Source organism: Calliopsis andreniformis, chromosome 12, assembly GCF_051401765.1.
Source record: "Calliopsis andreniformis isolate RMS-2024a chromosome 12, iyCalAndr_principal, whole genome shotgun sequence".
Taxonomy (NCBI): Eukaryota; Metazoa; Arthropoda; class Insecta; order Hymenoptera; family Andrenidae; genus Calliopsis; species Calliopsis andreniformis.
In genome coordinates, this window is record NC_135073.1 from 16300522 (window position 1) to 16325126 (window position 24605).

The 24605-nt window shown below is 39.7% G+C and overlaps 3 protein-coding genes and 1 long non-coding RNA gene across 4 annotated transcripts; all 4 read left to right on the forward strand.

The window, feature by feature from the left end:
* The first annotated feature begins 135 nt into the window (after positions 1-135).
* LOC143185669 (uncharacterized) lies at positions 136-3128 on the forward strand. Its single transcript, XR_013002944.1, has 3 exons — positions 136-220; positions 303-426; positions 2869-3128. It is a non-coding gene; the product is annotated as an uncharacterized LOC143185669 (long non-coding RNA).
* LOC143185925 (condensin complex subunit 2) lies at positions 660-2651 on the forward strand. Its single transcript, XM_076389254.1, has one exon. It carries the CDS (start codon positions 660-662, stop codon positions 2649-2651), a length of 1992 nt encoding a protein of 663 aa, XP_076245369.1.
* Positions 3129-3157: 29 nt separating the features above from the next.
* On the forward strand, positions 3158-4910 carry LOC143185670 (malate dehydrogenase, mitochondrial). The gene is made up of 3 exons (XM_076388856.1): positions 3158-3577; positions 3663-4049; positions 4320-4910. Exons 1-3 carry the CDS (start codon positions 3158-3160, stop codon positions 4692-4694), a joined length of 1182 nt encoding a protein of 393 aa, XP_076244971.1. The 3' UTR covers positions 4695-4910.
* Positions 4911-5176: 266 nt separating this feature from the next.
* Lnpk (zinc-ribbon metal-binding protein lunapark) lies at positions 5177-12252 on the forward strand. The gene is made up of 30 exons (XM_076389856.1): positions 5177-5696; positions 6492-6533; positions 6608-6795; positions 6869-7055; positions 7295-7562; positions 7741-7902; positions 7994-8179; positions 8252-8335; positions 8409-8493; positions 8533-8607; positions 8666-8671; positions 8729-8757; positions 8809-8893; positions 8975-8985; positions 9103-9147; positions 9211-9224; positions 9323-9409; positions 9457-9467; positions 9663-9723; positions 9871-9918; positions 10012-10102; positions 10144-10170; positions 10365-10477; positions 10564-10637; positions 10710-10760; positions 10804-11068; positions 11147-11266; positions 11448-11543; positions 11639-11794; positions 11995-12252. The coding sequence occupies exons 1-30, from the start codon at positions 5670-5672 to the stop codon at positions 12007-12009; spliced, it is 2709 nt and encodes a 902-aa protein (XP_076245971.1). The 5' UTR covers positions 5177-5669; the 3' UTR covers positions 12010-12252.
* Positions 12253-24605: the final 12353 nt, after the last annotated feature.

Genomic DNA, 24605 nt, shown 5'->3' on the forward strand with positions numbered 1-24605 from the left:
CTACATACAAGTAAATATATTTATGAAAATAATTTGCATTATGTTGAATAAAAATCAACCATGAGGTGAGAATATAATGATTTTAAGAACACTGAAATGTATTCAAACATTTAAATTTTCACTTGACTGTTACGCGTTCCACTGGACATTGCTGACAATTCGTTTCATCGCATCTTTTGTGTTTTTGATTGTTATGAATTTATAACAAATGGAAAAAAAGGTATGATAAAATAAAGAAAGTAATCATATTGATATCTTCATGTAATTTAGAAAAAAAATAATTATTTATACATTGTTTCTAGAACCTTTTAAACGAACTGACTGCACTTAAACAAGTAGAACACGAATTGCAGCAATTTTGCACCTTGTTAAGATTAATGAGGGTCGATTTAGGAAAGATTATAAACAATTTCACTATGTTGAAGGGTAAACATCTTCATTCAATATTTGCTAAACATACGAACATAGCCTAACATAAGAAATAATAATTTTATTTTAAGTTCCTTATTTCTGTACTTTAAGTATAAGCCATAGCAAAGTGCATAGGTCAAAATGTTTCTTTCAGGATAATAAATGTACATATTTGTAAACGTGTAACTTTTAATAAAAGTTAAGGATTTCAAGAAAGTTACAAAATGGCTACTCATAACATTAAAGATATGTCAGCAAAAGCTCAATTATTGAAATCTCCAAATTCTTCCGTGTCTTTACGAAGAAAATCTGCTCTAATTCAAAATACAGATTTATCAGAAAATAATGATGAAGAAGAGCGACAGGCTTTACGACGTGAATTAACTACTACTATAGCATCAAGAAATGTAGCTGTAAATGATAAACGACGATCTCTGGGGCTTGGTTTTTTAGCACAAATGTCAGCACCTGAAATGACAAATCGTATATGTGAATGCATAAAACTCAGCACAGAGAATAAGATTAATATTAAGAATGCATTCAATCTTGAAATGATTGACTTCATGACCTACATGATTAAAAAACAAGATGCTAATATGTCTACCCTAATGGCGGCCAGTACATCTCTGGATGTAAGCACGAAAATCTATGGATATCGTGTGGATGGTGTTCATACAGAACTAATGAAAATGGTAGGAGGTTTAGAGAAACAAGACAATGAAGCATCTGTGGATATTCAACAAGATCTTGATGTTGAAGAGGGTGAAGCACCTAATTTGGGAAAACAGAAGAAGAAGAAAAAGAGTAAAAGCAAGCAAAAAATTTTTTGTAGTGCAGACAGTTTGAAAGGAACTATAGAAATAATGAAACCTTCATTCTGGATGATGGAAGAAGGAGATTCACAAACTACGGATGCACTCTATCAAGTAATGCTACCGAATCATGCAAATTCAAAGTTCTACTTGCATTTCTATAATGACGTAATAGTTGATAGTGTAGAACATGAAACATTAAACACAAAAAGTGTGGAAATGAGTATCCCAAAAATAGAAGATTTCTCTGAATTGGAAATTTGCTCACCTGTGGATAATTTTGAATTTCTTGGTTGGACTGATAACAATGAAGAAGAAGAAGAAGAAGAAAAAAAGCAACCAGAAAACGACAATGAAAATGGATTTCGATTTGATTTGGATGCTAGTGTGCCATCAGAAGATGAAGCAGATCATGAACAGGTCAATTATTTTGATGTTCAGGATGAAGCAAATGATGAAGACGAATTTATTGAACCACAAAGACCAGTAGAAAAAATTGTAGATCTTTGCAAAGTTGTGACCACTACTGAAGCATCAAAAATGTCTGAATATTCTTTCCTTCAGAAAAATATGAGTATGCATTGGGCAGGTCCATCTCATTGGAAAATAAATAACTTTAATAAATTCTTGGGAGGAAGTAAAATCATAGAAACGTGTCATCAAGGACGAACTAGGAAAAGAAAAGAAATAGAATTATCTTATAGCAATGATATAAAAGAGGCCGCAATAATCAAATTTCTGCCGACTAAAGCAGGAAGATTAGAAATTAAAAATGCTAAACTGGAGTGGCATGAAGAAAATATCTTACTACCGCGGGATATGCATTACAATATTGCATCCGCTACTAAACTATATCTTCATGAATTATTCAACATACATTTAGAAACGGATCAATTGAACACTACTCACGTGTTTGATAGTGTAGAAAATTATAACTACAATAATGAAAATGATGTATCAAATTATTGTCCTAATATTCCTAGTGATGATTATGGAACAAATGATAATGATAATGAAGATTTAATATTTGAAGATGGTGAACAGGAAGCGCATGTAATGTTTGGTGGAGATAATCTAGTTGCTGTTCCAAAATTAACAAATAAAATATCCATCGCGTACAGCATACGCGCTAAAAGAATTGATATGCGACAATTAAAGAGGTCTATTTGGAAGGGATTAGTTTCAAAGGAAGATACAGAAAATATAGATATACAAAATTTAGTACAGCAAGAGATAGAAAATAAAATGAATGAAAGTAAATGTTTTAGCGAAGTTTATAAAGTACTGCCAAATATGTTAACAAAAACTAATATAGAAGCACTAAGTTTCCCTATATCTTTTGTATCTTTGTTACATTTGGCAAATGAAAAAACATTGAAAATAGAATCTCTTCCAGATATGTCTGATATTATTGTAGCAACAGATTAAAGTCAGTTTGTATTTGTAAATGTTATTATTAATGCATTGTAAATAAAATATAAAAACTAGAATTTTATACTTTTTATAAGAATATGTAAAAATAGATAATAAAAACTATAAATTTATGTTTTGTTCAATCACTTAAATTATCCCTTATAAAATGTACTATACAATATAAGTAAAGTAAAAAAAATCATAATTACTTAAAAAGTAATTATTTTTGCAGATATTGAAGCTGAGCGTGCAGCGGAAAAATCCAAACCATCTTCAAAAGGATTAACAATAAAATATAGATAAAATGAAACAGAATTATTGTTTTTGTCATTTGCATAAACTTATAAGATATTTTATCCATGCAGAATTGTTCAATTGTTCATTGTACAATTAGTCGGCATAGGTCTGACTGAGCCAGTAACCTAAGTGTTCACGAAATTTCATTCTCGTTATATAACATAAGTTCTTATAGCGTTAAAAAATTATAGTTAATGTTCGCATCATAGGACAAATGGTCGGGTATGATTGGAACTCAAAGGTGTCTTTTGAAATGTATCAGGAAATGTGGATCCCGCCATGTTTATCGAAAAATTTCAAACATGTCGATCGACGATAAAAAAACAAAGGACCCAAAGTGCAGTGAAACTACCGATAAACCGAAAAAGGATGTACCTTGTGAGAACACGAAGAAAGGTGAACTTAACGATTACAGTAGCTTCCTGCCAGATCGCAAAGGTGACGTGAAAGTTTGCATAATTGGGGGAGGTAAAGTGTCACTTTACGCGGCTGTTCTTATAAAACAGTCTCGTTTAATTAAACGTGTGCATCTGGTGGACACAAAAAATTCACTGGTTAGTGCGGTTTCCGATGCTAGCCACATTGACACGTCGGCACGTCTAAAATATTTCAAGAAGAAATACGTAAAACAGGCCCTCAAAGATGTATGTTGTCATCATCCTCACCATCTTGAGTACCCTTTACAAGAAATGCTTTACAGAACCGAATAATTAAATTAATATTCTACAGGCGAACATTATTGCACTGATGGACGAAACTGATCCAGACATGACGATTACGTGTCCCAAGGCACAATTTGAAGCCGCAGCCTTGTATGCGCAAACAATGGCTGATCAAATGGTACAATACTGTTCAGAGTCTTTAGTGGCCGTTTTCGCGCGACCAGTCACAGCGATGCTTCCTATGATCTCAGAAGTTTATAAACTTGCCGGATGGTGGGATCCAGACAGAATAATCGGCTCTACCTCGTTCGATCGAATGCGAATGGAAGCGATAACCGCGAATCTTCTAGATCTGAACCCTGCGTTCCTATCAGTACCCATGATCGGTGGAGCAGATCCATACACCATTGTTCCCATTTTATCGCGGGCAAGTCCAGCTAACCAATTCACAAACGTACGAAAATACAAATCATCCAGATTAAACTGTGTCCATGGCAATAATGACCGACTATGATTAAGAGAATATCATCGCGTATCGCAAGATAAGATTTGAAACTGACATTCCTGAATATCGATTAATCTCTTACGGTTTTCTTTTCAAGCATTCTTTATATTCTAGTATTCTCTGCCGATATTTCTTTGCGTCATGTTTACGTAATTACACGATTAATATTTATAATGAAGGACTTGTGTTCGTAAAGTAAAAGGAGAATTTTGTACACAGGCGCAACAAGAAATGTTACTGCAATATTTTCGTGGCGCCGATCAAGAAGTGGCAAATATCGAGTCCAGGCAAATGATATTCTCCTCTGCTGCAGCTGCTGCTAGACTGATCCTCGCGCTTGCCGGTGGACTTAGCGGATGTCCAAATATCATCACCTCTGCTTACGTGCGATCGAACGTTCTGCCTGTCTGTAAATTTTTTACAAATGAGCTACAATTCGGTACCGGTGGCGTGCAAAAGAATTTCGGCCTACCCAAAATGTCTGCTCCAGAGATATTAATGTTGGAGCAGGCGATACCATTCATTAACGAGTACTCTACCATGGCGATAAATACGGTCTACCAGAATATACATATCACGCGAAAGAGCGCGTAATGTATTCGTCATATTCAACTAAGCATAAATCATTCTTTTAATGTATTCGTAAATGTAAAATACTGGTACTCTATAGATTGTTTACATTATACTTTGATAACCGAAGATATTGGAATAATACAAAGATAATACTGATAAAGAATTTCGAGTCCCTAACGAGACGTTGTACTGCACAGTTTATTGCAAGATTGATGTTTTAGACTTAATAAAAGCATAGTAGTATTTATTAACGTATCGATTTCTCTAGGTAATCGAGCGTACACGTCAGTTCTATTTATATATTCGCTAAAATATTATACGTGTATTTGTAGCTGCGAAGTTTTTGCCTATACCCTTGCAAAAAAATCGTTATGTTACAGTTTAATCCAATCTTCGCATTTCTTCCTTATCGATGCGGGAAATGAGCGTTTCTCAGAACGAAATCGTTCCCAGCACTGTCTGCAGTCTATAGCGGTTCGTGACTCAGTTCGGTTTGCAGGTTCAAACGGAACAACGGTTGCGATTCCAGCTGATCCGCGAAGAAGTGTATCCACGAAATAGCTGTCGGTTTGCGTGATTCGTTGTCATGCAGAAATACTAGTGAACGAGAAACTGGTTATAGAAAAAAAATATTTCCCCGCTTGATTGGTTCGTTCGTGCAAAAGTGACAAACGAAGAAAAGGGGTCCTCGACATCTGTTGATTCGCCGAATATTCCGCGCGCCTTCGCCGAAACTTTCGCTTTACGATCGTGAATCTCTCGTCGTTGCCATTCGAGAAGTGTTTATAGATTATTCTATCTATAAATATCGAAAGAAAACGCGGAGGGATTTAAATTTGGGTCGTACAAGTGCACGTAGATAGCGCCCGGCTAGGCTATTTTAAAATTGCACGAATCTCTTGTTTTGACTTTGACATCTTACGCACGTACCGTTTTATCTTCGCCGATCAAAACGATTTTTCGATCCGTGGAAGATCTCGTTCGAGAGCCAACACCATGGGAATAATATTGTCAAGATTTCGTGTAAGTGTGTGTTAGTATTTGCGAAAATAATGTCGCTGATTTATTGTGCGCTTTTGAGGTTAACGTTTCACCATATCATCCCGGTTTTCTGTGCATTTAAATGTTATTTCTTGGTTCTACTCTTCGTTAATGTATCAGAAATCATTAACTAGTAATATTCTATGTTGCGTCGATACAGGGATTAAATCGAAATAATGATATGGTTTTATGGTTGATAGCTTTTCGAGGTTAGGCGCGAAGATAAGAAGGGTTTAAACGGAGTTAACGATGAGTAACATATGTGTATCCTATCAAACGTATATCAAGCATGAAACTTTTATAATAGTACCCTCTGTTGTTCTATTTTTGTAACTAAAGCAGAATGAAATTCACAACATTCAATGATTAATCAAAATTGACATATAATTTATGCAGTGGGATTATCATGCAATACAAAATTACCATTCAATGATATTCCATTTATGCTATTTGAATTCCTTAGTGGTAAACTCTAAACATAGAAAGAATATAGTAGTTTAATTTCTGTGAAATATTTTTTTTTAGTCTTTTTGACATACTGTAACAATCTAGAAGTGACTAAGCTTAAAGCTAAAAGTTTTAAATTAATATGCTATATGTGTAATCATAAGCAGTTTAATTATTATTCCATGGACATGCTTGATTCACAGTATTGAATTCATTTGAATTTGATTAAATTCGGCTTGGTCCTATGTATATTTTCTATATTCTTTTTTTATATGATTATTTTTTCATGGATTTTATTTGACACTGTATATAAAAAATTACATATTTCAGAAAAAGAAAACAACTATTGAGATTTTAGAAGACTTAGATGCGGTAAGGAATTTATACCTATTTAAATAACTATTACATAGAAATAGTAAAGACTAAAAAATGCTATTTCTTGACAGAAAATTAAAGAAATAGAAAGATATGGACATACTACAGAACAAAGACACAAAAGAATTGTTGGAACCCTTATTCTTTATAGTGTCATACTCTATATCATAACAGCATTCATTTTTTATTTCTATTTCTTTCCTGCATCACTATATGATCAAATATTCTATATCATTCCATTGTTGACCTTCCCAATTTTGTAAGTATTTACATAAATAAATTTATTCATCTTACAGTTCTTCTAAAGTTTATTAAAAATTTTATTGTGGCAGAATATTATTTACGAAAAAAATGGTTACTTGGTATTATAAACGTAAAATTTCTCACAATCAAGACAAATTGAGTACAATGCAAATGGAAAAAAAGAAAATTCTGGAGGAAGTAACTGAAACTGAGACATATAAAAAAGCAAAAGAAATATTATTAAAATTTGCTCCAGATCAATTAAAAATGACACCTGTAAGTAAAAAAGAGTATATGATTTAAAAACACATGACTTATTGAGCAAGTTCTTTTATTATTTTAATTTTTTTTTACTTAAATTTGTTTTAATTGAATTTCTTTTTTTTTCTTTTTCAGTTATCTCCTCAGGTTTGTATTTTTTATCTAGTCACTTGTTTCTATATACAAAAAAGTATATTTTTGCATAATAAAAATAAAAAAATATAAAACTGTAGTGAATGAAACTTTTATTTTAGCCAGCTTTTAAGGTGTCAGCACCATCAGAAACGCCTCAACGATTTTCTACACCACAAAATCTAGTATCTCAGTGTAACACGCCACTACCTAGTTCCGGAGACCTAAGAAGAAGAGTAATGGCACGACAAAATCAACCACTAAATGTGCAAAGTGGAATGCCCACTAACACTGGCCTTGTCCCAGTTGGCATGTCTCCCACTCAGAATCCACAAATTACTCCTTTCCAGAGTAGTGTGAGAGCAGTCAATACTCCAGCTATAGGTTATCGTTAGTATTGTTAGAATTAATAATTAACTTTTTTTATTTGTAAAATATTGTTGTTCTATTATAAGAAAAGAAATTCTTTATATATTCCTTCATTATGTAAGTTACATAACATTGTTTTCTTTCATATTTATTTATACACAACTTGCGTCAAACAATTATAAAACTAATTCTGCAATAGGATCACCTTTGCCGCGTCCAGTATTAGCTCGGCAAAGGACTTATTTGGATCGATTAATTGATTACCTAGTGGGTGATGGTCCATCAAATCGTTATGCACTAATTTGTCGACAGTGTGAGTCACATAATGGAATGGCATTAAAAGAAGAATTTGAATACTTTGGTAAATATTTGTTTCATAAGAATCGAAAAAGTTATTCGTCAAACTTCAATTGCGATATAAAGTACTTAAAGTATGTTCTTTTTTCTTCTAGCATTTAGATGTTGCTATTGCAACTTCTGGAACCCTGCAAGAAAACAAAAGCCGTCCGCACCAAAATTATCATTTGATATACAAAGCAATTTATCACCTTCAAATACACCTGAACATGTATCACCTGCTACAGACATAGAATCACACAAACAAGTACCACTGGAATCATCAAGTCCATCAGATACAGGTTTGGAATATTTTTATTTTATTTTACTTTGCATTAATCTACAAATGCATTGAAAATGTATTCAATTTGCAGATTCTGATATTGAAGTAGTCGAGAGACCATCAGAAATAGCAGAAGATACTGAGCACGTAATTGAAGAAACAAAAAAAGAATGTGGTAATTAATAATTTTCTTATATATTTATGTAATTTTTTTTATTCTCTAGTTTTACGAACGATTATAATTATAGATGAACTTGATGATCAGAAATCTGAGACAAAAGAAGAGGAGAAACGTGAAGAAAGTGTTGAAAAGATGGATATTGATGAATCTTTGTCCTAACAAGAATAAATTTTCAAAGAACTCGTGACAAGAAACTGTTTGTTATCCACTCTACTACAATCGACGTGTAGTATGGAAGTGTATAGGTATATATATGTAGCAAAAATGTAAATACTATATTACTTATTGTTAGATTACCTTTGAAAAAAGTACCATATTCGACAGTGGGCAGTAATATAGTATTTGCATAAGCCGCATACTATATTCTCGTATGTCGAATGAACAAAGTCATTCCAAATTGTTCTTGTCTAATTCCCGTTAGGAATGTGTGTAACTGTAAAATGAAGCAAGATAATCACAAATACTAGGAGAAGATATTGATAAAAAACCCAATATCTTCTTAAATTTTTTGAAATGGCATTTTTGCTTCATCTATCTGTTACCCATAAAATTGTAAAATTTCATAAAATATCGAAAATTTTTTAGAAATGATTTATTCTTATAAAGATCTAAAATCTTCTCGAGTAATTGAAGAAAATGCCCACGTTGGAAACTGTAGTCAATAATATTTTATGCAATTTTATGCAAGACTGCTTATCTTGTCATTAATGGACATTAGTATTTATATTAGAAGAAATCATTTCCTTTTTCTTTTCCTATAGGAATTTTCATTGAACTTAAGTATATCCTTCGCAAAGTTGTGAAATGTGAGAGAGTCATAATTTATGTGCTCGATAATATTTTTAAATGAGATACATTTTTAATATTAGACGTTGTATGGATGGTTTTATATCTATGTTCATGTGGAAAAAAGAAAATAAGAAAAAAAATATTTCACTTTTTTTTAATTAAATCGTGTTTTGTCGAACTCGTTAATATAAGAATCATTGTGATAACAATATGTACTGTATCTTACTAATATCTGTTAAAACTAAATGTGATTCACATTTACGTCAGATAAAAACCAGTGTTTTGTGAAATATGCAATAACAATAACTAATTGTTATGATAATTAGTTTGTACAGATGTACTTTAAGAAATGCTATGAAAGTAATTTTTCCCTTTAAGAATAATTTAATTGTTTTATCTTCATTTGAAACAGTGCTTAATATATAGTAGTGGTGTAAAACTTAACGTGATTACAAATGAAATTTGTATTTATATGGTGATCAAAACTGTTTGACTAATTGTTAAAGGAAATATACTTTTGAATGAAAATTAGAATACCAACATTTTTCATAATTATACTTAATATTTATAATAAACAATCAAAGGATACTGCGGCGTTAAAATAAAATTTTGTAATTGGAGTTAAAATGTCTAAATTTTGTAATTTCTTTATGTACCTTTATATACTTTATATACTGTCACTTAAAAACTATTGCTATTATTACAGATCTTATAGCTATATTTAATCATAAGCAACCAAGATAAAAATAACTAAAAAAATGGAATTAAAAAATTCGAAACAAATTACCGCTCCCTTTGATCGCTCCGAAATAAAACTGCTCTCGTGCAGCCAATTGCGGATACTGATTTAACGAATCCTTCGCGCCTTGCGTTCTTAAAAGTGCAAAACTATGCTCATCGAGTACACGTGTGAATCGGTCTCAGTTTATATGGTAAAAATAGTGTACGGCTGTCGACAGGCTATCGTTCGAGGTAAATCTAACGATTTTTTCAGCATCGTTCTACAATGATAGTAAAAGAGCGCGAATATCGCGAGACAAGTAACCGATGAATCTCTCTGTGTGAATCTTATTGTGTGATATAATATATTGTCAACGATGGACGTGCAAAATATTTGCACTTCAATCTCTGCTCACAAAATTCATCGTGCACGATAACCACGTAAAATATCGTGTAAAACCGCGAAGCAGCCCGAAACGCGTTACCATTAGTTTATATAAATGCATTTTGACAGTGAAACAATTGCTAGTTACAAGTAACGAAGAAAATTGTCGATCGCATCGCTACAAGTATTTTTCGTCTACCTCCAGTGGGCGCCATAACAACGTCCATTTGTCTGTGACAATCGTTCTACGATAATTGTTTAAGTTTGTATAATCGCTTCGCATTCACGAATAATTTCCAATTCACGAATAAATTTCGTCGATTCCTAGTCAAAATACACCATACTGTGTATTTTAATTGAAAATCAGGACGAGTTTGAGGTCGGGCGGATTTTGGTAATCCGGTATCAAACACGTGCGATCGTATTTTTTAGAAAGTTCAAGGACTTGAACTTATAAGTAATATCGGAGTTCAGGTTGTTTATCCATGTAAAAAATATGTCTGGTTTATTACAGAGACTGATGATGTAATACGAAATGAGTAACATGTAATATTTTTGTGTGTTCTAGATTAACAAACATGCCGGAATTAACTGAACTTGACAAAGCTGCGAGCTCTGAACCTACCAAGGTTGAAGCCGCAGCAGCAGGATCTGGAACTGATTCAGACTCTGATGATACTGTCCCAGATGTGGATGATCCACGTACCGGTGGTACGGTTGGGTTCCCAGGAACAACCGTCACTGGCCTACCGAGTGATATGGTATCCAAAGCAAAACAGAGCCGTGGAGAAAAGAAAGCAAGGAAGTTAATGAGCAAACTAGGGTTGAAACCTGTGCGTTGATTAGATTTGCGTTCTCATATTATTCTGTATCATATAATAGAAATTCTAATTTCCTTTTTTCATCTACAGGTACAAGGCGTTAATAGAGTAACTATCCGTAAATCAAAGAATATTCTCTTTGTAATCAATAAACCAGACGTATTGAAAAATCCGGCTTCAGATACTTATATAGTATTTGGAGAAGCTAAGGTAAAGCTCTTAAACTATTTGTCTGCATTTATGGGTATACACGATGATGATCTAAAGTTTCGCATATTACTAGCTGAAATTTTTGCTGAAATATTCCTTGGCAGACTGATGCTTATAAAATAGTTCTATTTTTTCAATGTTATTCTATGGTTATTTTATATTTGAAAAAACTCTGGTTTAGATTGAGGATCTCAGTCAGCAAGCCCAAGTTGCGGCAGCTGAGAAGTTCAAAGAACCCCCAGTTATTCCAGCAACGGAAGCGGGTGGTAGTACTACGGTAAGATATTGTACAAACATTTATTAATCCTATAAAGCAGAACCAGTGCTTTCACTATATATTGAATTTCATTCTCCAACTTAATTTTGCTATAGGTTGCACCTATACAAGAAGAATCGGAAGAAGAAGTCGATGAAACGGGTGTCGAAGAAAAGGATATTGACCTAGTAATTAGTCAGTCTCACGTGTCTCGAGGGAAGGCTATTAAAGCTCTCAAAAATAATCAGAATGACATTGTCAATGCTATTATGGTAAGCTTTTGCACATAAAGAGCGTGCTATACTACTATTAAGAATAGATGATGATTCACGTAATGGTTTCGCATACATATTTACTTAACAGAATTAATACATTGCTGTAAATCTTGGCAGACTGATCGAGTCATTTCCTAGTACAGATTTAAATACAGTTGATTGATCAAAAATTTACTTTGCACTTTATTATGTTTCAGGAATTGACAATGTGATAAAGCTGCGTAGCAGTAGGATGCGCTACGCCGTAGCTCGCAACTCGTGAGGTATTCTTATTTTATCATCTGCGTCATCAGGGAAAACATCATCCTTCTTTTTGTCTCATTGCATTGAAAGGATAAACTCGAATTCAGAGAGACTAGAGTTCGCGCAGAGGTCGTGATGCTTGTCTCAAAAAGAAAATCCACATGTATATACATAATTCATATGAACAAAAAATAAATACGTTAAGGATACTATATTGCTTGTAATTCTTTCAACTCAGTGACCTAAGTTCCATGACCTATACTTCCCGCAAAAAACTACTTTAAACACTTAATTAACAAATTGCAATAAATCTTCCTTTCCCGTGAATATATTAATGAATAAAGCATTTTCAAATTTATTTTAAACGTTAGTTCTTAGGTGTCACCGTTAGATGGTGCTGGCAGTACCGTTCAGAGCTGCATGTTTCAAATGCTGGCTTTGCAATAAATAAACAATTTCCATAAATGTTTATTATTGTAGAGTGATGTGTAGAGCTTCTATAATGATACTACATCATCAAATAGCTAATAAATTAACAAATACTAAATTTTTCATGTTTGTAGTTCAAGGGTCGCAGCTAGATGGCTATAGCGTTTCACTGTCCATATTTTGAATAAATTTTTTAAATCTTCCTACGATAAAGAAACAATTTTCATTGGTCAATATTATTACAAAATGAATTTTAAAGTCCCTATATTGGTTTTATATCCTCAGATTGTTAATAAATTGAAGTTGCATCGACTGCAGCTTCTGTCTTAAACTTTTGCTATTGAACCTCCTAGAAAACCACTTGAAAGCATTACTGTGTTCAACACCATGAATCTTTTGCACAATCTATTGCTAATTATTTAAACAACCTGATTACGGAGAAGCAACTAATGATAAAATATTATGATAAAATATGATGATTATTTTATGAGAAATATAAATTCTCCGCAAATTATTCTTCGTTCGATTAATATTGCAATTTCCACCACCCAAGAACTAATTTCATTGGCTGCCCCACTCCTAGTTGCGAAGATATACATACAGGAGGACCTCGAGTGTCTCACTCGCGACGGGGCCTTCGGCGGCTCCGGATGGCTTTTGCGATCCTGGGAAGGGTCTCTTTAGACTAGCCCTTGGATTAGCCCTTGGACTAGCCCTTGGACCAGCCCTTGGTCTGGCCCTTGGACTAAAAGTGAAGTAATTTAATAGTCACTGAAGGAGCTAATAATTTTTTTACATTATCACACCTTTAAATAACTATGTATTGCTCACAGAAGAAGAATGTTTAGAGAATGACAAAGGATTGCCATATCATTGAACTTTAAATCAGCGTTTCTGGACTGACAAATTTGTGGCAACAAAGCAAGGGCGATATGTCGCGATGACTCGTGTTTTACGAAAGTTTTATAAGCCGTTACCCGCACGTGTCACGATGCTACACCGCCACGAGGGGTTGGAAAAACTGCGATATTAGAGCGCGGCTGTGCCATCCTCTCTATCCACCCGAGAATCCGCTAATATTTGAGATTTTGGTCTCGTATATGACGCTACCCACGGTGACATCTGGCAAGGATCTTAAGGCGCTTTATTGCCCGCAAGAAGCGTTCGCAATATTGTCACGTAATAAAGGATCGCAGCGATGGAAACACCTGCGGGATCCGAGTAATCGAATTTCCATTCGCCGGACTCTGCGGTCACGTTGGCTCTACCGCTATGAAAACGATCGTAGGCGAATGATGCACAGACTACAATGATCTTTTGTGACTTTAATGGGTGTAACCAGCCTTCTTCGTGACAGCCCCTTCATATACTTTAACACGACCACAGTCCACCCCAAACGTCCAATTCACCGCTGCATTAAGGAAGTCATAGAGCTCTGAACGTGTTAAAAAAGATATTTGACTACAGTCCCATCCCCTAACAGCAAAAATAAAAATTCCTAAACTCGCAACTCCTACACGACCACTAAAATTAAGTAACCTAGAATACCTACATAATTTTCCTTTCAATACGCGATATTACTTTCAAAGCATCCCAAAGATCACGTTCCACCCTAAGAACCAAATGTTCAGCAACGCCCCTGGAAAAAGGGTTTCACCCAAGGTGGAGGACAGGTAGTCGGTGGAACTGGATGGTCACGGGGACGGAATAAAAATAGTGAATAAAAAGGCTGGTGGGATGTGGAGGGGGTGGGAGGGGACCATGGCAGTCGATCCGTCTCTGGCGTGTCTGATTGTTCCCTTAACGATCGGCTGACAGCGAAGACGTATGTCGGTGCCATCAGATAATGTATCCGGCCAGCGTGGATGTGCACGCGGCGCGGCGAGCTGTGGTACGCGTAAGCGTTTTGTAAACGCTTCGCACGTCCCCGCTTCCTTCGACATCTTCATAAACTTGCGCACAAAGAGACTGTCATGTTGCGTCATGCCCCATGGAAGGGACCTGGGCAAGGCAAGCTTTCGCTAGGAACCAATTTTTTGGTAGAGAATGTTCAAAGGATGCTCAAAGAATTTGAGCATCCTCCTAAGCCCTCAAAATTTGCTGATGATACGAGGATTAGTCAAACGCAGAAGCAAACTCTGCAGTGTTGCTACTCGCTGCATGCAATCGAGTCCACCCTCAACGTGCACAGAAGTTTCCTTTAGCGAACTCCTGGTGAACTTTGCGTATTCCAGGCCACACGCGATGCAAATTGCTGTATTGACGTTCACGCGTTACTGTCGTCGTTAATAAGTCGTTAACGCGTGAACGTACCCCCTTTGAATGAGCACACGTGATCTTGGCGGCGTGCAGCGCTGATGCACTATTTTCAAATAGGATTGACGCGTGTCGGGTTACCTCTAGAGGGCTGATCTGCATAAAGTAGATATTTCGCGATGTCGCCGTGAGCAGATTAATTTACTCGCCTTGGTAAACGGACAGATGTATTTGTTTCTTCGTTTAGAGTATGAGGTAAGGACTGCCTAGCTCAAAAAAGTTGAAAAATAGGGTAATTTGAGCATTTATACAAATGGTGCTCCACACTTTTCCATTAAGAAATGGAAGGAAATATATTTCTTCTACGTCAAAACAGTGCACCCGAATTCCTACCAATTTTCCCAATTTCCTCTTCTCCGAGCTCCAAAGCGTGTGCCCAAGAAAAGGAAGAGCAGCATGTAACAACAGGAGGGTAAAAAAGAAGGAAGGCGCGAGGAGGGAAGAAAAGATCCATCGAGCCATGTGGCAGGCGCAAACGGTGTGAGTAATGGCGTCGACCAATCGCTTCCAGCTCTAAAACACGAACGCGCCTCTTATTCCTCTCCCCCTATAGCTCCTTCTCGCTCCCTTCTTCGACCCCCCTCTCGCCCTCCCGTCGATGCGTATAATAACGAGCGAGCTATCATCAACGGGATCATTATCATCGATCGATCGATGGCCTTCGTCCACCTCCGCCTTCTTACTCCTCTTTTTGCTCGTCCGTCCTCGTCGCGCAGATCCCCGATAAGTGGCGCGCAGCCAGGGATGAAAGGATCTCTGGGGGGTTGTCGAGCAGCGGAGGAACAGCCGAGGGGAGACGAGGAGGGGAAATTTAATGACGAAATTATACTGGCAGCGTAACCTCGGTGTCCATGAAGACGTAATATTTTTCTGGTGTCCGCGCAAACGATCGTTTACCTTCGATGATCGCCGAGCGTGATTTCGTGCCGAACGAAAAACGATGACACACGAGTGCGTGCGTGTCTGCCTCGCCTGGGGATCTCCTACGAGCCCGATTCTCGTTTGACCCTCTGGGGCCACGCTCGTTCCCTCGAATTAAGCAATGAAATTATCCTTACGCCGTGCTCGATATTTACTACACCGTCGAAAACGCCCGATAAATATTAATACCCAAGGCCCAGAGATAGCGCCGCGTCCGTCGAGACTAAAGGATCGTTCTGCCGGTTCGTGCCGATACATTGTTCCTTTGCGCGGCTCGTTTGTATCTCCCGCGGGCTACGCGAAGGAACCGAATCGGTTTCTTCGATCGGCAGCGTCGTGGTGTTCATCTGGAACGATTCTTTCGCGTCTTTGGCTTATTAGTTTCGAGTGGAGAGAGCTTGAGACTTCAGTCGAAGTATACTAGGTTTGTAAAAATGAGGTAGATTAGAGGGGAGGAACTTTCGATCGCTTATGAAAGAGTAGGTTTTGTAGGATGGAATGTAATGAAAGAATATTGTTGCAACACACAACAAAGTAACAGGATAAAAGCAGAAACTTCGTTGCGCATAATTCGATTGTTGTATGCGAAGGTGCACCGTCTTAATTGCATTACTGGTCAACGTTCTTTGCAGAAACGAGGACAACCAGGTGGTAAGAGGGTAAGAAGCAGCGCTATGGCTTCCTGGCAATGATTATCGCTAATTCAGGTGGATAAATTGTGTTTTAAGTGAGGATAAATTTTCTGCTGAAGCTTTAAAAGAAATTTAAGAGACTCACTCTTCTCTACCTAGATTAATTATTTCTATTCGAGGTACGTAACGATTTAAATTATTTCTAAGTAAACTTATTTTTAAGTAAAGTTTGTTCACCGACCTCAACTTTTCAACATATCTTCGAGATCAAAGGCCCTGTTAGTAACGAGTCACTTCCTGAAGAGGACCAAACAACCGCAACCGCAATGTAGGACTTTGGTTTCCGTTCGCTGGAGATTATATGAACAGAACTCCAAGAAACATCCAGAACGAGCGGTAAGACCTATGACGAGTGTGAAATTAGTGATCTGCCGCAAGCAATCGCGCTTCGATGATACCAGTGGACTTAAACAGTACTTATTTCTTTGGGTTATCGTTTGAGAAGTGGTCATTTTCGCAGCGCGACTATCCCAGCAACATGGCGGACCGTCGGAACCTCTTGGCTAGAGGGATTATACACTGGATCCTCTTGGTTCTTTCTAATAATAACGTGAAAGAATTATGATTTCATTTCTTAACTTGGATATATGAGAATGCTGCTTCTGCTGGGAAACTTCAAACAAGGTAGTCTCAAATACAGATTAAGTTATTTCAATTATAAAAAATGCTACCTAAAACTACAACTTGTTTTATTCAGAAGCCACTGTTTATTATTTCTCAAAAAATAATTTAATTTATAATTGATAAAAATAAGATTGTTTTATGTTTTAGACCTAACTCATCTATCTAATCTGTCTAAACTAGGCCTAATCCTGACAAGCTTCATTCTCTGTTTAGGTAGTCACGTTGCCCTGAGACTCCTGCTTACATCACTCTTTAATTATATACGTGAAACTGTTCTTCTTTTTCTACTGAAATGGAGTCGGCTACATCCACATGGTACTTTACTCCAAAATCGAGGGTCAGACCTAAACAGCCTTAAATCCTGCAGACGGAGCGTGACCAACGAACCGAGTCACAATATTTAAGAGTCCGGGCCAATCGCGAAACGGGGATAACTTCCTAAGCGAGCTTTTGGAATGTTACCTGAGAGAAATGAGCGCGGCTCCTTTCGGCGCTCGTTTAGCCGCCGTAACGAATCGCTGAAGTATCAGTTTCCAGATTTGGCGTTTTCTGCGTTAAATATCCTGCGGACGTTGCCGAGAACTTTGGAGCTGAGAGATACCTGTCCATTTAAGGCCCCACTCGCAAGATTTTTCTTTGAGATTAGCCGAGACGTATCGTCAGCGCTCCTCCTTAATCATTCTAGCTGCGTACCCTTTGACACGAGTGCATCGTCGATGAAATAAAGGAATTCTTGCAGTTATCGATTGTATCGGTCAATTTATTACCCTGTATCATTACTGTTTTATATTCCCACTTAAGTTAAAGCTTTTCCCTACCGACAATGGATCTTTCTTGCATTGCTAAACGTAATACAGGCAACAAGAAGCTTCTCCATATAAATTAAGAATTGTGTTGTAAGCGTTCAATACTCCACCTTTTCCCTTGCCTGATAGATCAAACGATATGCAAGAAACGAGTGCGTGGGATAGGGTGCCGGATTGATACGTCGGAATCGTATTACCGATACTCACGAGTTTTCAGTTCCCCGTATCGTTAAGCGTCGCAGCGCGACTCGCAATTACTGCCTGTCGCTCGGGGGCGATTCGTGACCGTCATAATGGCGATAAAGCCCGCGGGAAAGTTCGACACTTTCGTTTAGACATATTTATGAAGGCATTGTGTCTCTGGTCGTCGTAACGTGAACGAGTTTATCGAGCCATGGAGACGGCTCGCTGCACAAGGGATTAAAGATAAAAAATATTTAGTCGTGAGTCGAGGGACCAATTACTTGCCTCCTACACCCTTGACTCACGCTTTCGAAAGAAGTTCAGTTACTTATTGAGAAATAAAACTCGGAAACAGTCGAGAACTCAAAAACCTATGCACCTAGAATAATTGAGGATATAAAATAAATGGAAAATCAGAACCTCTGAGTGCTAAAGGCTAAATAAGCTTTTTTTAACACAGTAGCTCCCTCTCCTTCCCACGAAAGAGAAGATACGTCTTACGCCTTAAAAGGAGCCAAGGACCAATTGCACAATAAACCAGGCAATGCGTTGAGAACTAAATTGCAAAAAAATCCACGCATAAAAGGGAATTCCTACTTATCAGAACACTTTGAAGTCTACCTACCCCCTTATACAGTACCCAGTAAATGGTACCCTCCACAGGACCAAGAAAACTCGACTTCATAAATTCAGACACGGAGTGGCAATTCTTCCAAACAACTTTCAAAGCTCCTGAACCCACCAAAGCAAGAAATCCACGCATCCCAGTAACACAGCAAAGATCTAAATTCTAAGCCTCAGACAGTGACTGTACGTTGGTCCCTCAGCATCTAGGACGCCACCCTTCAGTTCTCTGGGGTACGAAAAAAGGCCACGCGATCCGTGCGACAGCGTGCTCGAGCGAGCGGCAAAACGCGCGTCGGCCGAAGAAGGTAATACGGTCGAGGAGCAAAAGGGCCGAAAGACATCGTCCGTCGAGTAATTACATGCCCCGGCAGAGGCCGGCGATGGGATCCGAGGAACCCGCGCGGTTAGAAGTAGGTGGTTAAGGGTTTAGGTGTGCCGCGAAGGGGGCAGCGTGGGGGCCAGCGGGGGACGAGGGGGGACGAGGGGGGGACGAGGGGGGGACGAGGGGGGCAGGGAGGGTCAGGGCGAAGCCACAGAGAGGACTTTACCTCTATATACGCTGCCGTGACGTCCCCGTGGTGGGATAGCCGGCGCGAGAGCACTATATTACATCATTGGCGGCCATTTTGGACCACCCAAGTCGCTGTCAGAGCATAAAAAATATGAAGTTCTTTTAGGGCCGCCTTTTTTCCGTGCCGCCAGCGGCGCGGCTCTGCTGGATCGTACCGTAACGCAGAAAGGCGGTGCGAACGACGGAGGGAAAGAGAAAGGAGGAGAGAGAGAGAGAAGGTGATCGTGAGAGGGAGAAGGAGAGAGACGGAGAAGGCTCGTGGAACGAGGGGAGAACGAGGTTAGGCCTTGGAGGAAGCGAAAGGGAAGAGGTGACGAGGAAGGAGCCGGAGGAGGTGGTGAAGCGAAGCGGAGGCTGGAGAGAGCCTCCAGAGAGGGACGAAGCATGATCAGGCCCAGAAGACGAGGAGAGGAAAAGCTGAGCGAGCCGAGGAGAGATTTAGAAATTGAAGAAACGCTGAGAGGAGGGCGAGAGCTGGTTCCAAGGGGTAATAGAGTGGAAGAGGATGCCACGGAGTCGGAGATGAAGAGAGGACCCGAGGCACGCTCCGAGAGGCTCGGAAAAGCGGGAGATGGCGATAAAAGAGAGAAGAATGCCACCGATGAAAATATATATTTCGGTGTAAAGGTGGACAGAGATTCCTGTTCCACCTCGAGACACCATGGGGTAAACGTTCGTTTGACTCTTATTTAGGGAAGATCGACGATGGAGTGGAGAACGTGACGCGATTATTATGATTTCCGAGGAATTATTCCGCGCAATTAGAACTGATGGAAGAGCTCAACGAGAGCACTGACAATCGTGAAACAGGAATAAAATAATGGGCGACGGGCGCGAGATACAAGAGGGCATAATCAGGTGGGCCGAAGAACGAAGAAGGGCCGCGAGTGCGCGAAGGACGAAGGAGGCGAGAGGCCGCAGGCACTGCTCGCGAGGAACGTAAAAGAAAGATGTATATACTTATGTAGTTAAGCCTGGGTTAGATCGTTTCTGTCCGCCATCACCAGCGCGCCGCGCTTTTTAAGCTCCACGATTACTTATCTTACCCAGTCCTCCTTCTCCATTCTGCTCCGTTCCAGCCTGATGAATCGGGACTATTCTTCATGCTGCGAGCTCGCCTCGCGATTACACCTTCGAACAATCGTTCAAAGTTCCGCCTTTGAGCCTTATCTTCTCGAGGCAATTGTGTCCCTAAACCTGCAAAGTGAAAAATACTTCAGAGTGCTTCGAAGGTAGCTAGAAATTTCAATGACTGAGAACGAGAAGAAGGAAGGACGCGATAATGATTTCCAACGGGATAATTCAAGATAGACAAGTTCAATATATTTTTCCAAACTCGTAAAAATTAATAAATTAAACACGATAGCGTTGATTAATCACCGTCGCTCATTAAATACCTCATGAAAATCGATCCATCGCGCACTTCATTCTCCACATTACCGTAACTGTTGTCCATAATTACAAATAACGACCGTGCCAATGAGTTCCCGTTCCCAGGAAATCTGCTTTCACGTTGTGCGTCGCAGTCTTCGGTCCCCGAGATGCAATAAAACAGAAAGTAATTATTTATTAATCGCGCGCGTTCCACGGATTCTCCTGCGTAGAATTGCGTGGTTACTGTGACCAATGGAGCGTGTTTTACGCGTTTATTAGTCCTTCGAATCCCACTCTCCTCTATTCTCTGGTCTCGGAGGACATGGAACAGGATTGACTCTACATTTTCTTATTTATTTCCTACCCACCTGTTCGCGTAAACTTTATTACTACAGAGTAGCTCAATGCTACAACTACTGTCAGATCGACGCGCTCGAAAAAGAGCAAGACGGTCGCGCGAGGTAATCGATTCTCGATCTTAATGATCGTCGGATGACACCGTTCGACGCGCAGCGGAAGCACCGTAAATCTCGCGCGGCGTAATTGAAGCGATGCTAATATCGAGCAGGCGTTACGCGGGGATGCTCGATAAAACGAGAGGAGCTGAAGAGGAGCTGGGGATACAAATTTATTCGCGGAGCGTTTGGTAGGCGTTGGAAGTGACGCAGCCCGCGCGGCCAATTTATTCCAGCGCGGCAAAAGGGCCTTGAGGTTGGCAGGACGGTGCAGCGAGAGAAGACGAAGCTGGTGGTACGATCAAGTCATTCCATTATCTGAATTGAGTGCTGCTCGTGGGTACCTGCAATCACTTTTTTTTTAACCCTCGCGCTGCCTCTCTCTGCCTCGCATCTCTCGTCACGCCCTCGAGATCGCGCCGAAATGAGCATGCGAGAGGGAGAGAGAGAGAGCTGAGGTTCCTCCATGCAGCTGCATTTACAATCTATGTAACAAGAGTCTTGTTCTTCTCTTTATCTTATCGCAGAGTTTGTGAAGCTTCCCTAGGATCTGGGGGAGTAATTTTGAAATAATTTCTAAAGAAAATTGTCTATGTTTGCTGTCCAAGACTTGACAGATTCTATGCCCTTAACATCCAAGAACTAGGAGTCAGTAATTAAGAATGAAATCCACGAAAATCTCTTGAAGTACTCTTGCAACCCTCTTCGCAGCGATGGTACCATATCATTGACTCCACCAATTGCATCGACCCCCATGTGCATCCACGTGCACGCGATTGGTCGATCGCTGAACCAGTAGTTCGAATTGCGGGTAAATTACGATCGAAGGTGTCTGCGTTTCCAATTAAAGTCACGAACGCGCAGGAAGCTCGAAAAAAATCGCGTCGGCCCGGCTCGATCGCGCTCGATATTAAAATAATCATGGATTTCCGTGGCGCGATAATTGCGACTAATTGCGTTCGACGGGTCAGCTCGTAATTTACCTCGAACACGGCGGATTCGAGCGTCTCTGTCTGCACCCGACGTCTCTGTTTTTCGTGGCCACTGATCGGCTTTGAATCGACGGAAGGCTCTCTCGCCCCTGAGCAGCAATAACGCGACCTGAATTACGGGATCATTAGATCCAATTTGGGATTAAAATATTGCCTGCTAATAAGAATCGCGGCACAAGGGCGCAGCGTGTACGCTCGCGTATAATTGCATTATTATGCTCTCCCTTTTAGCAGACAAATTGCCCCCTGGTCTTTTTAGCGCGGAACCCTCACCTCCTTTCTACAGCCAGGCTCCCTGGTTCATCTTCGTTTTTCTTTGTCGGGTGCGATGCACTCACTTTTCGTGCGAAATTATGCGCGCCAGGGGGAGTAAAGAATCGAAGAAGTCTCGATGAAAGGAAGAAAAGTACGGCGGGGAGATAGCAACGGCCGCGAGATAAGAGCTTTAACGAACGTTCTGCGCAATTATTTCCTCATTTAGATAAAGCGATAACTTCGAATCACCTACCATTATTATAATTCGGCTATGTATTATATCGGGCAATTAAAATACGTAGCTAGAGGTGTTCCACCCTCTTTTACCGTGCCTCTTCGTCATTTCCATCGTACTCTTTTTCTTCCCCTCCATCCTCTTCGGTTCATCTACACCGCGAGCCAAGCGTGCACCGAGTATCGGCGCTTTCGTGAGAAATTATGCAAGTCCCTGCGCCACTTTAAGCCGGTAATTATTTTGTCGCTTTTTACTCGAGCCACTGTGCGTGCTGTGTTTCACTCCTTCGCGTGTTGCCTTCTTTATTCCCCCCTTGCTTCTTTTTCTCCACTCTCTCCTTCTCTCCCCTCTAGCTCTGTCTTCTTTTTTCCCTCGCCTCCCTACTCCCCGTTTTTCTCTACACCTCTGCGTTTCTACCTCCCCCTACCCTCCCTCTTGCCCTCCGAGTTCGCACGAACATGGACGAACGAGACGGCTTTTTCTGTTTTCAATGGCATATTTACCAAAGTCGATCACGCTAACGATCGTTCGACGACGTGGTCGCTCCGTGAGAACTCGAATTACCGTAATCGGTTCTGCTTCAGTCGTCTTTCGCGCGTGAGCGGCCGCGTTGACGGAAAAATTGTCCCAAATGACCGCGCTCGCGGCGACGATCGCGTCGTCGATCGCTGAAATCCGTCGATTCGCGGAAAATATTATCGTGAAACTGCGATCGCAGAGCTAGGCACCTACGTGCATAAAATTCCAACACTTTGTTCGCTTTGATACCGCGTACTAAGAACGAGCGTGACGACGGAGCAAGTAACTGCTGATTCTTAACTACTCGCTGGTTCCTCGGGGGGTTGATTTCCTTCGAATGGAGTCGGGAGCCGAGAAATATGGTTGATGGAGGATACAAGCGCTGAGCAATTAACTTGTTAACTGGGTCATTCAGCAGTCTGGAACGCTCCCATTGTAGACAGTCTTCTAATTTTACTCGCTACGCTACGTTGCCTCATGTAAGTTTAATTCGTCTCGTTAAGACACCACTCGTGGAAGAATTATATTTGTGTGTTACTTCGTGATTTCAAATCGCTGAGGATTTATTCATAATAACCTTGTTTATTTAGCGATGCATTACAGGTACCCAGCGCAAAGTAGAAAAGAACAGAAAGCTGAAACGTGAATAAAAGAAGCGATCACTTCACCTATAGTCTACAGCACAATCGTCAAGCAAATGGTACAACAATCATCGAGTCAAACGAGCCGTTCGCTGCCGAGGGAGCTTCCCGACATTTCTATAATCACTTTATCGAACCGAGCTAAAACCAAAGTTTCATTCTGCCATTTGCAGGATCGCGTGAGCGCCTTTTCAATCGTCTATTGAATGCTGTGTTTAATTGTGCTTCTGTTTATCTGTAATTTGCTGTAATTGCTAGGCCAACTAAATTCGACATGGCGAATCAGTCTATTAGCTTCTTTTCCAGAGAGCGTTTCAGAAAACACACTTGACGACTGCCTGAAAAATTCAGTGGTTTCCACCTCTACTGTTTATGACACTTCTACTTCTTTCAAGCGGAGAACACGCAATCGGCGTCTACCTTTAAAATATTACCCCGATGGCTTCCATCTCTACTCCCCAGGGACATTTCTTTCATACAGGTATAGCTTTCTCAAGTGCACATCGCGTAATGTGCAGGAGGCGCGAATAGACGAGCAAGATAGCATTGCGAGCGTCCAGGTGGTCAGCGCCATCAGCGAGGAGGAAGACGGAGGGGCGACGGCGATGGGAGTTTAAACGTTAAGCCGAAAGTTTCACGAGGCTGGAAACTGGAGACTCGGGGCCCACGATCTAATCTACCGGGGATTTATCCTCTCCGGCCCCCTTTCGGCGCCATAATATCCGCGGGCGCAGCTGCTGCCGTTTCGGCTATCCTTTCTGGTAGGCGGCGACTTATCTCTACTTTACGACTGACTACGTTCGACGCTTAACGTCGAATCGGGCCGGTGCTGCGCGCCACAGATAAAATGGTGGTCCACGGTCCCCGTGGTGGCCATTTTGCCTCTAATTAATTGGCAGGGCCCTCGGTTCGGCCACCAAAAACC

Excerpts from the sequence above, each read along its gene's own strand:
- LOC143185925 (XM_076389254.1), top strand. The coding sequence starts at position 660 with ATGTCAGCAAAAGCTCAATTATTGAAATCTCCAAATTCTTCCGTGTCT.
- LOC143185670 (XM_076388856.1), top strand. The coding sequence starts at position 3,158 with ATGATTGGAACTCAAAGGTGTCTTTTGAAATGTATCAGGAAATGTGGA. Across the intron at positions 3,578-3,662 it reads TAAAACAGGCCCTCAAAGAT|GCGAACATTATTGCACTGAT; the intron begins GTATGTTGTCAT and ends AATATTCTACAG. Across the intron at positions 4,050-4,319 it reads CAGCTAACCAATTCACAAAC|GCGCAACAAGAAATGTTACT; the intron begins GTACGAAAATAC and ends TTTTGTACACAG.
- Lnpk (XM_076389856.1), top strand. The coding sequence starts at position 5,670 with ATGGGAATAATATTGTCAAGATTTCGT. Across the intron at positions 7,903-7,993 it reads AGAAGAATTTGAATACTTTG|CATTTAGATGTTGCTATTGC; the intron begins GTAAATATTTGT and ends TTTTTCTTCTAG. Across the intron at positions 10,103-10,143 it reads TCGACAGGCTATCGTTCGAG|TAAAAGAGCGCGAATATCGC; the intron begins GTAAATCTAACG and ends CTACAATGATAG.